Genomic DNA, 14,132 nt, shown 5'->3' with positions numbered 1-14,132 from the left:
CAAATGTCTGAGTTCAAATTTGAACTCAGGAAGATGAGTCCTGTTGACTCCTGGCCTATCCACTGTTACCACCTTGCTGTTCCAAGCTCAATTTACCTTGCTCTTTAGTGTCACCTGCCACCTTTATTACTTACACCTAGGAGATCAAATTTGCTTGATTTTCTTAAGTTCTTTAGTTTTAATGCTAAATCTCTTATTAATCATACTGTGTGCATTTGTCTCTAGAGGATTGTTAGGTATGAGATTTATAACTAGCTCCTGGATTTTTGTCTCCTGTGAATCTGGGTATCTTTTTTGCTAGTATTTTTTGGCATTGCAGCAATTCCTTAGTTGTGAATAAGCAGCTTTTTTTTCCTTCCATATTATTGATTAGTTGGAATTTCTGAGCAGTTTTGAAAGAGATTAATCAACCAACAAGGATTTATAAAGAGACCAACTTATTCTCTTAATAGTCTCTTAGTTCTTGCCTTCAAGCAGTTATCCTAGGATGCTAAGTGGCACAGTAGAGAGCATAGATCTTGGAGGCAGGAGGATCTGAGTTGATACTTGCGTGTGATGCTGGGCAAGTCACTAAATCCTGATTCCCTTTTAAAAAAAGAAACCATATTATTAAGGGAGACAGCATGCAGGTCTATACAAAACTGATAGAAGTGTAACCAAGCTCCCCACTAGGCTCTTGAAGTACTGACAAATCTACTTCCTGAGAGAATTTCTGAAATAATGTTTGTTTGTTGTTTGTTTTTGAGGAAGAGAGTTTTGTTCAGGGGAAGCATTTATTGGCTTATTGTTAAAGGTACACCAAAGCAGAAACCATATTTTTTTTTCATTTCTCAGTGACCATTCAGTCACTTAATTTGTCAGTTTATTTCTTTGTAGGACATACTTCCTGTGACTGGTTTCATCTGTACACCCCTAGTCATTTGTCATCATATTCAGAAACCATATTGAACCAGCAGTTGGCGTGAGAAATCTGATGCATAGTTGCCTCTTCTTCTTCCTCTTCTTCTTCTTCTTCTTCTTCTTCTTCTTCCTTCTGCTTTTTTCTGATTTTTTTCCTCCTTTTTTCATCTTTTTCTCTTTTGCTTCTTTCTTCTATTGCTTCTTTTTTCTACTTTCTTTTTCTTATTCTATTTCTACTTTCTGCTTCTTTCTTTTTTCTTCTTCCTTCTTCTATTTCTTCTTTCTTCTTCCTTCTGCTTCTTCCTCTTCTTTCTTTTTCATCTTTCTTCCTCTTCCTTTTCTTCTTCAGTTTCTTTTATTTTTATAAATTTCACAGAGGTGAATCTACCTGGGAACTGTCCTTCCCCTATTGTAAGTGATGCATTGTTTAAATGCTCATCTACATTTCTCTATTTTATGATATTGTCAATAAATTCCATGTCAAGTGATAATGAGGTTTATTAAAGTCAATAAATGTAGGGTTTGTTTAAGACTGAGAAAGGGAAGGAATAATAATATGTAGAGAAATAATATTACTCATTACATACATCTGATTCTCTTTTTAAATACCATGCAAATGGAAATTGCCATTGGAACAGATATCTCTGTCTAGTTCTAAAACCTTTGCCATTTTGTTTTTAGTGCTTTTTCTACTTCTTTCTATAACCTCTTGGAGATTATGATATTAGAGTTCAAATACAGTACTTCTGTTTTCATTGATGAAGAAAACACTTTGTCAAATTAATATTGACAGATTTTTACCAGCTATTTTTCTCTGTTGTCCTTCCAGTGCGAATAATCAATCTTAAATAGCTTGCCCACCAACTTTTTTATTACCCTTGTTTTTCCCCTTTATATATTCTTGCTGTTTTATGACCTGATGCTATTCATAATCTCTCAATCTATAATATTTTACAAAGGGGTTTATATTTTGAACCAGTATCATTGCCTTTGGTTATTGTTTTTTAATGCTTTTTCAATGGAATTTTCAAGGAAAATGATAGGGTGATTTCTAGGCTGTTTTGGTTTCATTATGATGATTGAGTTATGTTCATTGAACATCTATAGGAAATGATCATAACATCAATACATCTTCATTTATCTACTTTCCATTTTTTTCAGTAAAACTTATTTCAAGAGGTGAGGTTGAAATTGCTTTAATTGAAGGCCATGTTCTTTTTAAATTTTATTCTGTCTTCTCTAACTCATGACCCATCACCCAAAATTCTGAGCATACATGTCTGGGTCCAGTTTTAGGGGAAGCCCTAGCAAATATTAAATTTGGATTAGATACAGAGTTAATTTAGGAAATATCAGCATAGGGAATGAATTTAGTTCTGGGTCTATGTTTTTTTTTGTTTGTTTCTACAAGGCAATGGGGTTAAGTGACTTGCCCAATGTCACACAGCTAGGTAGTTATCAAGTGTCTGAGGTTGGATTTGAACTCAGGTCTGGTGTTGTATCTACTGGGTCACTTAACTGCCTCCTCAGTATAAGTATTTTTAAAAAAATGCATAAATCAGCCTCAAGCTGATTTATTCTTCCCCATAAAGAATGCAAAGCAACTTAAAAGTCTCACAGCAGCCCACAAACATATGATTTTCTCCCTCTACAGGGAATCTCTCGTTGCCCAGGACTCTACATAGTCCATCAGATACAAAGTACCATTCAGTGGATTGACTTTCCCTCAAAAGAGAAACAAACTTGTAGTGTCTGCAGGGGTAATCACTCATCATTTTGTCTCACTTTCACTCCAGAGACCCATGCAGACATCCATGCCTATGGTGCTCCCTGAAGCATTGACCTTTTTCATCAAATTTATTGGGGTTACTAGATGTGAAACACCTTAATATTCTGTTGTGTCTTCCTTTCACCCCAGAGACCCACCTAGGCAGATAGTTTCATGGTACTCTCCTGAGGACTTGGACATTCCTTTGAAGAAAAAGAGATGTGGGGTTTCTCAAAAGAAATCTTATTTCCCATTGGTCCATGATAATTGAAAAACTCATAGTAAATACAGGGCAAATTACAGATCCTTGTAGTCTTAGTCCCTTGTCCTCCAACAAGCCTGTGAGCACAATTCTATCTGCTCCAAACCTGGTTCTATCTTCAATTTTCCTAACTTAAGTCCATTTCTACCCACCACAGTAATAACAATTAACTCAGATTACTATAGCAGTTAAAGTTTATAAAGCATTTTCCTTAACAGTATTGCAGCACAAGTGTCTCAAGAACTGTTATTTCTAAAGCAACTAAAATGTACAGAAAGGTGGAATGACTAACTTTTGGCCACCTTTTTAAGTATCTTCTTTGAGTCTAGAGTATTCATTCTTTCCAATGCAACAGGATGCCCACCTCTGAACAAATCTGAGTTTATGGAAATTCTATGGGAACATGGCATACTCCATATCTGTACAGTCCAAGAAAGAACTAAGAATTGAAATCATGGAAATCAGCTGTAGTTGGGAAGGACTATTATATCCTTGGGTTACTGAAGTAGATTAGATTTGAGTCCTGCTTCTGCTGCTGAACAACTAGACATCTTCAACCAAGGCACTTCATCTTCTCATCAGCCTCCAGTCTCCTCCAGAATCATCCAAATACCATCATGTCACTGGTTCTCTTTGAGAATGGATGACAACAACAATAGCAGCAACCTTTTTAAAGCTGAGTCCTTGTGCAGCTCAAATGAGAAAATGACTAGCAAAGTCCCTTGTAAGTCACTAAACATGATGGAAAAGGGATGACTAGGCTTTTCATTTTGAGAACTAATGGGTAGAATCTCCTGTACCCAGGGGTAGAGTCAAGATGGTAGTATGAAGCTGGCACACTCCTGTGACTGTTCCCAACACAACTTTAAATGAAACCTCTACACAGACCTTAAAGTAACAAATCCCACTAAAAAAAGGATTGAAACAAGTTCTCAACTCAAGGTACTGTGAAGTATCTTCAGTGAAAGTCTGTCTCTTGTGGGGGAGGTGAAGAAGAAATATAGTTGGGCATAAGCAGGGGGTTGTTACCCACAGTGCAGCTCAGGTCCTGGGTCAGGAAGCCAGTCTGATAGTAGGCCAGTTGGGAGGGTCCTAACCCCAGCCAAAATATTAGCCCTGGGAACATTAGGGCAACAGATAGGACTGCATTGGGAAGAAACCACTAAAAAGGCAATGCTCATTTCAGCAACTCTAAGGATCATGGCACTTTCCCTTGATTTACAGCCATATTGTCATCACTGAAAATGTCCAAAGGCAAGGTGTCCACAGTTCCAGATGAAGGAAAAGGAGAGAACAAATCTCTGCATAGGCAACTTGGGCTGCATAGACAACACTTTAGCAAGTGACAAGCCAGGGTCCCCACCTCAGTACAAAGAAGCTTGGGACTATACTCTGTACCCCTGGAGTAGAGTGCAGTTATAAAAATGAGCAAAAAACCCAAAAAGTGCTAACCATATAAAACTACTATTTAGATAGGGACAATAAAAATGCCATATCAGAAGAAAAAATGATGACAAATTGCTTACATATGAAGCCTCAAAGGTGTTTATAAATTGGCCTCAAATCCAAAACCTCATGGAAGAACTCAAAAAGAATTTTAAAAACCAAAGAAGAAAGGAAGAAGAAAAATGGAAAAAAAGAAATGAGAGCCATGCAGGAGAATAATGAAAAGTTAATTGAAGAAAGCAACTCCTTTAAAAATAAAAAAAATGACCAATTAGAAAAAGAATCAACTCATTAAAAATCAAAATTAACCAAGTGGAAAAAGAAACACACAAAAGCTAACTGAAGAAAATAGAACAAACTGTGTTATATGTATGTCATAGAACATTATTGTTCTATTAGAAACCAGGAGGGATGGGAATTCAGGGAAGCCTGGAAGGATTTGCATGAACTGATGCTGAGTGAGATGAGCAGAATCAGAAAAACATTGTAAACCCTAACAGCAACATGGGGGTGATGATCAACCTTGATGGATGTGCTCATTCTATCAGTGCAATAATCAGGGACAATTTGTTGGAGTCTGCGATGGAGAATACCATATCCAGAGAAAGAATCATGGAGTTTGAACAAAGACCAAAGACTATTATCTTTAATTTAGAAAACAACACCTGTTATCTTATTATACTTTATATTTCTTCCTTAAGGATATGATTTCTCTCTCATCACATTCAACTTAGATCAATGTATACCATGGAAACAATGTAAAGACTAACAAGACTCCTTTCCTTGGCGGGGGGGGGGAGGGAAGGAAGATGGGGGGAAAATTGTAAAACTCAAAATAAATAAAATCTTAAAGAATACAAAAAAAAGATAAAGGGTATCAAAGATTTTCTTGTTCCTAGATCCTCATTTCTGAAGAAATCAGCCCTGTTTCAAAAGAGTGGTAACTTTAGCTTCAGAAATGCTATTTGTATCAGCTCAACCTTAACTTTTTTGTGGATTTTTCTCAGTTACTGCAACTCTTTACACACAACAGTGATGCCTACAGTGTTTGTGCATGTGTGTGTGAACACATGTGTGCTCTTATGTGGTTCAAGTCAGAACATCAAATGTATGATCAATGGATGTTCATGGGATTGTTGATTTATACTTTATGTCATTTATTTCCAACCTCCTCATCCCCTATTTTCCATTTAAGGCCCAGACTCAGAAAGATTTAGCTTCTGAAGGTCAGGTAGACAGTAAGAACTGATGAAGATTAATTTACAGATACAGGGAGAGTGGGCTGTGATAAACATAGCCAGGATGGTACTAGAACTTTGAAGACCATTTTTGAAATCCAAGCTTTTTATTAATTTACTGTGTGAATTTGATTAAAATTGGCTCTCATTTTCTTAATTTAAAAAATGAGATGATTAGACAAGGTAACACCTAAGGTTCCTTTTAGCATGGACATTCTAGGATCCCTATTTTCTAATTCTGTATATCTGTATCTTTTCATTTTAGGGCACTACCATTATTCCATTATTAACTTCTGTTCTATATGATGATGAAGAGTTCCCCAATCCAGACCGGTTTGACCCAGGTCATTTCCTGGATGAAAGCGGCAACTTTAAGAAGAGTGATTATTTCATGCCTTTTTCAACAGGTAAGACAAGTTCATGTAAATGTGTGCATCAAAAATGGATCAAGATTCCTTTTAATAATAAATCCTAGGGATAGAGTGGAAAGAGTTCCTTATCTTGGATCATATGTCATCTACTGAAGAAACACAATAGGTTTGGGGGCAATTGTCTTTGATAATACTGTTGGAATGGAAAAGATATGGGCAATGAATTGGCACCAAATGGGAAACTGCCTCCAGAGCTTTATTATTCACTCAGAATTTTTGCTGAAACTACTCCAAAAGGAACTGAACATCACTGCCCTATCACCCTCTGTCACCACAATTATTAAAAAAGGAGTTTGATCTTTATGGGTTGGATGGCTTTATGGTTGAGTTCATGGCTTTATTCTCTCCCTGGGGGCAATTATTCCTTTTCTCTAAGTTTAAAATCCCAGGAATTGGATTAGACTGCTTTAGAGGGAAAGAGGTCTCCTACTGAGTAAGATGAGGACTTTGAATGAACCAAAGAAGCATTTACTTCTAATCCTGAACTGAAAATGGGCCAAAGGGTTGAGTCTCCTTCTGGGGTAAGGAGTGATAGGCTGAGTGGGGAACAGAGAAGAAAGGAAAGAATAGTCTTTTATATAATACCATTGGTAATAGAGGGGAACATATAAGTCAGAAGATCAGAGGTATCAAATACACTGCCCTCAACATTTCTAAGTGCAGCAGGAACCAGATTAAGATATAATTGGGAAATATTTAACAAAATAAACAAAAAAATAGAACATAGATAATATGAACACGTGATTTTTTTCAATATGCAGTTACATGGTTTAGTGGATCCTGCTTCTTTTTAAGTTTGACACCACTATTCTAGATGACATAATTCCACAAATATCAAATCTGTCATTTGTTTCTTTCAGGAAAACGGATATGTGTTGGCGAGGGCCTGGCTCGGATGGAATTATTTCTGTTTTTTACTACCATCTTACAGAATTTTACCTTGAAATCTCCCATTGACCCAAAGGATATTGACACCACCCCAGTTGCCAGTGGATTTGGCAAAATACCCCCCTCCTTTAAAATTTGCTTCCTACCTTCCCAGCACATGTGAGAGCCACCTCTAACTCCAACATCTCAAGGGTCTATGAACATGCTACACTCATTACCTGGCCTGGTAATGAAAGTTCTCAATGATTTCAACCCAGTCTACTTTTCTTTTTTCTTTTCTTTTCTTTCTTTTTTTTTTTTTTTTTTTTTTGCAAAGCAATGGAGTTAAGAGGCTTGCCCAAGGCCACACAGCTAGGTATGTCTGAGGCCTGATTTGAACTCAGGTCTTCCTGACTCCAGGGCTGGTGCTCTATCCACTATGCCACCTAGTCACCCCCAGTCTACTTTTCTAACTCAATCTCCCATTACTTCCTTTGACTTTTGACAAAATAGATTATCTGCTCTCCCTAACCCCACACCAACATTCTCCTGGCACTCCCTGGTCCTGAAATATTTTCTTTACTCAACTCTACTGGTTGAACATTCACCTTTCAAATCACAATTCAATTGCCATATTTATTGTCTGTTCTTTACAAATCAGCACTCAATTATTTGTTCTTGTTTCAAGGATTCTAGTCTTTTTCATCTTGTATCCCTAGATTCTAAGCCTTTGATTGACAGGGAAAATGCTTTAAACTTGCATATAATTATCCACCAGCAATGGGTAAGGAGCAATCCTGCTCCTTAAACGTCCCAGCAGCTCATATAATACCTTAATTAGGTCAGTAGTTCACAATATTTACCTGCCTACTCTAATTACAAAATAGAAACATACATACTAAAAGCAAAGAACACATTCAAGGGACAATTACTATAAGAGTTGAATCATTTAATGAGAAGAGAAAAGGAAAAGATCGACTGTATTCAATTCCTATTAACCATATTATTGTTCCCTGGGACTAAGGATTCTTGACCTTGGGGTATGTAGGAATCTTGTTCAAGTGGGAAATCTAACTCCTTCCTGGACAAAGTCCATTATTGAGAAACCTATGAACTTTTTGTTGTCCATGTACATTAAAAACTCCCTAAAGGAAGAAGTGACCTTAAGTGCAAGTGTTGGTTCTATACTATTAGTATCGATGGTGACTGATTAGACTCCACAGGGCTTGCAATCCTGCGTTTCACACTCCTGTTTTAACTCAATAGTAGGCATGTGTGGTTGCGTAGAACAATTTCTAACAAGGGTTTTTAATCTGAACTTGGTCTTTTAATATTTGGAAACTACTTCAAAATAGCTGGCTTATTCTGGAAAGACTTAACATGAATTGATGCTGAATGAAGTCAGCAGAACCAGGAGAACTTTGTACACCTTAAAAGCAACAATGTGTAGGGGCGGCTAGGTTGCCCAGTGGATAAAGCACCGGCCCTGGAGTCAGGAGTACCTGGGTTCAAATCCGGTCTCAGACACTTAATAATTACCTAGCTGTGTGGCCTTGGGCAAGCCACTTAACCCCATTTGCCTTGCAAAAACCTTAAAAAAAAGTAACAATGTGTGACAATCGGCTATGATGGCGCTTCTCAACAATCAAAGACAATTCCAAAAGACTTGTGATGAAAAATGCCATCCACACTCAGAGAAAAAAACTATGGAGTTTTAATGCAGATAGAATCACACTATTTTCACTTTTTAAAATTTTGGGGGGTGGCTAGGTGGCGCAGTGGATAAAGCCCTGGCCCTGCAGTCAGGAGTACCAGGGTTCAAATCCAGTCTCAGACAGTTAATAATTACGTAGCCGTGTGGCATTGGGCAAGCCTCTTAACCCCATTGCCTTGCAAAAACCTTAAAAACAAAACAAAATTTTTTGCTTTTTCCCTTTTGCACTTGTTGCTCGAGCATGGGTGTCACCAATTTAAGATCCAGAGGTCTCTAAGGTTAAAAGAAATACACATATAGCCCTGGAATTTTAAAAACGCTCAGAATTTATTATACAAACCAGCAAAGTTTACAGATTAAACTTTTTCTTCTCTTAGAGAAGCAGTAAGCAGCTTGAGGACAGGTTGAATAACAAAGGCTAGGTGAGGTTTTGTGTTTGCGTGTGTGTGTGTGTGTGTGTGTGTGTGTGTGTGTGTGTGTGTGAGAGAGAGAGAGAGAGACAGAGACAGAGACAGAGAGATAGCCAGGGAATGCTGGCTGGGCCAAATCTGCTAGTGCTGTGAGGGGAATTTAGACTTGGTTTTTATGGTCTTGCCCATTCTCTTGGGTACCAAAAGGGTCAGGAGACTGTGGGCAAAGGGGAAATCCCTGTCCCCCCATGACTGAAAATCAAGTAAAAGGTTAGAAACTAGGGGTTGAGATTTCTATTATTGTTCCATTTAAAAAGTAAACCATTTAACAATGGAACAAGAGTCAATTTACATCACAGAAGCAGATAATATTTTTACAAAATTTCACAGTGTAAAGATCCAAATCTATTTCCAATTACAAGTCTCCATGTATATAACTTGCATTATAATTTCATAACTCCCTGCATCAGTATTATCCTGATATAAGTAGATATGTTGGTATTTCTTTTCCTTAAGGAAACTTGTTGTGATGAGTGAAATTAACCCTAATGTGAAAAAAGCCAAGACTAAATTTTTACCAATTGTTAAGAATTTAGAAGATAAGAGTTCCAATGGCTCACTCTTACACTTCATTATTGAACACCTGGCATGATTTTGGCAATTTACTACAAAGAGTACACAGAGACACAAGGACATGTTCCCTTCTATATTAGATGTTCATTACAGGAAGAGATCAAACAGACAATTCTTTTCAATGAGCCAGGCTCCAGGTCTGCCAGGTGAGTCATTTCTTTAAGGAAATCCTATCTCAACTGAGGCTGAGATTGTTCTCTCAAAGACCTCTCCTACCCATTAGGCTTCATTGATAAATACCTTCTTTCTGTTTTAACATACCTGTTGTCAGACAGACCAGCTATCAATACATTATGATATACAGCAATTACCTATAATCAGAGCTTCTGGTAGTTTGAGCACTGAAGGAATTAGAGCATGCCAGACTGATTTAGGATCGATATCAGCAAAGAGATCCAGAGAAAAAAATCATAACGAATTCAATTGCTGCTTCTGTAGCTAAGGACAATGCTGTAAATGAAATATAAGACTTAAAATGTAAAAATACAATAATCCTAACTCACATTTAGAATTGAATTTTTTGTAAAAGCACCTTTTTACAATGAACCTGTTTAGGTATTACCCATGATTAAAAAACATACAATCACTGCTTTCAGAATTCTTTAAAACCATGAGAACATTGTGGGTGACTTTTTTTCAAGATATGTTATTAATTCCAAATGTAACAAAGCAGTAGTAAGAACAACCAGATATTCAAGTTGTTTAACACATGAATTATTAGATTCTACAAAACAATATTTTCATTATATTATACATTGTTTAGTAATATTTAGTGTTATAAATGAATGCAAAGAAAAACCTGTTAGAGTTGAGAATATTGTACATTTTATTCACTAACCTTGCAAGATACACCTTACAAGGTACAAGTACCTCACCTAGGCATGAGGCACGAATTAGTCTTGGAAGTCAGGTAATTTATGGTCCTCAGAAGCTCTTTCCCCTCCCTCTTGGATTTTCATAGGCTCTCAGAGTTTGAGTTAAAATATAAAAATTCCATGATATGCCCCTAATATGATCCCCCCACATCATACAACAAATGATATGTCACAGGTTAATATTCAATTACCCAATTATACAAACTCAGTAGCATTAGGTCCAGATCTCTAGGGTACTCTTGACTGGTTGAGAACTGGTTTGGGGTTTGCTATCCCTGGAATGGGATTAGGAAAACTCTTCCAGCCTTGTGACTGGCTGGGCCATTCCCCCTTTGTAATGGACTCCCTAAGGGCTCCCCTCCACACCTTGTGAAGACCAACACCCAATATTCCTCACAACTCCCCCCCTTTTCTTCCTAATAACAACTTGGTTTTCACACTTCATCAGCAGTGTCTTTCTGAAATTAATTCACAATCCTCATCCTTGATAGGACTACAGACTTTCCCTATCAATATCTTTACCTCTTCCTTATTAGAGCCATACACCAGTCCTAATTTGCTGATAGAATCTTGTACTATTTGAGTTATTAACTGGATCATACACGGGAGACACACACGGCTAATAGGATTCTCCCACTTAGGGCCAATAGTAAGATATCCAGTAACTGTTTTCACCATGAACCAGTAAACCAATTCATCCAAGAGGTGCTAAATGGGCTTGCCCAGGTTTGGAATGGAACATGTGCTAACTTTTGAATATCCCTGGCTATCTTCTTTACCACCTGCCAATTGTCATCTATCTTTAGACAGCAGCGTGACAAGTTCAGTTTACCACAGCCTCCTCCTTCTTTGGCCAACAGGTAGTCTAGTACCAATCTATGTTGAATACTCTTCTCTCTTGTTTAGTCAGCCAGAAAGTCCAAGGCCTTAGCTGTGTGATTGGTAATTTTTCCACTACAGCTTTGAGTCTCAGTCTATTCAGGATATAAACTGGGGTTCCATAGCCCCAACTCCTATCCTGTGCCCAGGTAGTAAGCCCTTAAGTCTAGCTAACCACTCCCTGACCGACTCTTTGGACAACTGGGTGTAGGCAGTAGCCCTACAAATCCAATAATGTCCCTCTAATGCTAGTTGGTCTTCCAGGAATATAGTTTCCAACAAATGGATAATACTCTTCCTTCTCTTTACTTCCAATGGGCCCTCTTAAATAGACCATATAATCATCATGATAATAGGTACATTTCCAAAGTTGCTGTACCTCCTTCCACTGCAGGTTTTTATACCAATGTCTTTAGAAAGGTCTTCCTGGCTCCAAGATTCAAACTAGATTCCTGATTTTGTGCCATTGTATCAACCCCAAGAATAGCTAATATACCTAGTGATGTTCCTTAAACTATCTTTCTTGCAAATGGCCATTTCAGCACTTTCCTTGCAAGTCCATACTAACTCATACTCAGTTTCCCTTAAGAAATGCCCCAGTTTGCTCATCTTTACAAGGGATCCCTATACCATCATTACCATCACATGCTTCTGAGGCCACCTGTCTTGTTGTTGAATCCTGAATATATGTACCCTGCTTCGGGACATGTCCAGACATTTGCTATTGCCCAGGCAAATATCCTGGCCAGTCACTTATAAACAATAGTCACCCTGAACTGGCTCAGTCACATGCCACTGGTGTCTCTCTCCTCTGGATCAGAATCCTGTGCCACAGTGCACCTCTGACCAGGGACTGAGAATCTAGGCCAAACCCAGGAGTACCCAAGGCCAATTCTCAAACTGCTGTGAACTATGGCAAGTCCAACAGCCACACCAAAAGACTGGGCACTGACTTCTGCCAGCTAGACTCTCCTTCCACCTTTACTAACACCCTGTTGTCTAAATCAGAGATAGTACTCACTCCCTAGATAGGCTATAAAGACTCATGTAGATATAATAATGCCACCCAATAATCTCCCTCTTTCTTTCTCAATGGAGAACATTTTCACCCTGCCTCCCCTCCTCTGTTCCATAAGGAGAAGGGCATAAGTAGGGGTGTCACACTTACAGAGTCAAGGGGAAGTTACAGATAAACAATGTACACATAGGTGAGAGATGGTGGAGATAACTGGTCCACTGTCTCTTCTCTCCTCTCTTCTCTTCTCCCTTGGAGGCAACCAATGTCCTTCAGCATCTTCTGAATCTGTTCCAAAAAAAAGTCCTCTCCAGCTCTCTCCAGAAGACCTTGTCTTCTGGTAGAGAAACTGCTTAACATCTTATTCAGATCAAAACACATGCTTCCATCACTAAACAATGAGATTCTGGAGCTTATTACAATTTACATTTTGCCTTATTGCCATATTGACACACATAGTTTACTTCTAACACAAACTTCCATTAGTATTTTACTACATGAGCAAACTCACAAGCTTGAGTCAATGTGATCATTCTCATTGGGAGTTTGCTCCATACACATACATTCAACAGTTGTCTTTGTTCTAAGAGTACCCAGCATCTGGCTTAAAATAAAACAATTTTAACCTTTGCTCTCATTACAATAACGACTTAAACATACTTAACCAAAATGAATTTTTCCAAATATTCCCATATTTTCCTTTTCCTGGTATACTTATCTAACACACTCCATTTGCTTAAACTAGAACTTGAAACTGTAATTATCTTAAGAATTTCCCATTCTTATCTAAATAGCCCCTCTAATACAAAAACTAAGGAAACTTAATTCCTATCTTTCCATGTAGCTGATAGCAGGTGTCAGAGCCAGACACCTAACCCATCTCTGGCTAATAGATCTAACTTACCTAAAACTTTCCAGGACATTAAAGGAAATTTTCTTTATAGATATGAGTATTGAATGTCAGTGTCCAGGCAGAGGTCACATGGGTAAGTCAAATGTCTTAAGCCAGATTTATTCTTCCAGGTGAGGTATTATCCAAATATCATTTTGGAGAAATCAAGTCAAAGGGGTCCAACCTCAGCCATACTGAGAAGCTGCCCCTTTGGCTGCCCATCCCTGTCACCTGACATCCTTGGCCCATTGGTTTCCTTGGCTCCAAGAACATGACATTTACCCAGTAGCACTTCTTTTTGTTGACCATCCTGGTATCTGACATAAGAGAAAATTAAAAAGTCCTGTGATCTAAAATAGTTATTTTACTTAATTAGAGCTTCCAGTGAATACAATTCACTAAATTCCATTTATAATTTTAATGGAGTCCCAATTAATGAAACCCCTACCTAATGCTCAACTATCCTTCCTGGGTCTTTGCCTAAAACCTGGTATTCTAACTATGACTACCCCTACAGGCCTATCTCCTACCTCTTATTAGAGACATCCCTTTGTCTGAAATCATATCTACTCTATCTGTATATAAAGATGGTATATCAAATTCCCCTTGGCTAGAGGCAATTGGGTTAAGTGACTTGTCCAAGGTCACACAGCTAAACAATCACTAAGCATCTGAGGCCTGACCTGAACCCAGGTCTCCTGACTCTGTGGACAGTGCTCTATCCACTGTGCCACCTAGCCGCCCCCAACACACAAATTACTTTTCAGAATTCTTTAAAACCATTAAAACATTTTAGGTGGCC

At 38.0% G+C, this 14,132-nt stretch overlaps 1 protein-coding gene across 4 annotated transcripts in view; it reads left to right on the top strand.

Moving 5' to 3' along the window:
- LOC141521118 (cytochrome P450 2C18-like) overlaps positions 1-10,371 on the top strand; it is a 58,191-nt gene extending 47,820 nt beyond the window's left edge. For 2 of the 4 annotated variants that reach the window (XM_074233327.1, XM_074233326.1), the window contains 2 exons: positions 5,880-6,021; positions 6,906-10,369. In XM_074233327.1, coding sequence (XP_074089428.1) covers positions 5,880-6,021; positions 6,906-7,096 — 333 coding nt within the window. In that variant the 3' untranslated portion in view covers positions 7,097-10,369. Of the gene's footprint in view, positions 1-5,879; positions 6,022-6,905 lie in introns of all 4 variants that reach the window. The other 2 variants (XM_074233328.1, XM_074233329.1) reach the window with 2 other exon arrangements.
- Positions 10,372-14,132: the final 3,761 nt, after the last annotated feature.

The sequence above is a fragment of the Macrotis lagotis genome, chromosome 4, assembly GCF_037893015.1.
Source record: "Macrotis lagotis isolate mMagLag1 chromosome 4, bilby.v1.9.chrom.fasta, whole genome shotgun sequence".
Classification (NCBI taxonomy): Eukaryota; Metazoa; Chordata; class Mammalia; order Peramelemorphia; family Peramelidae; genus Macrotis; species Macrotis lagotis.
This window is presented reverse-complemented; position numbering and strand designations above follow the sequence as displayed.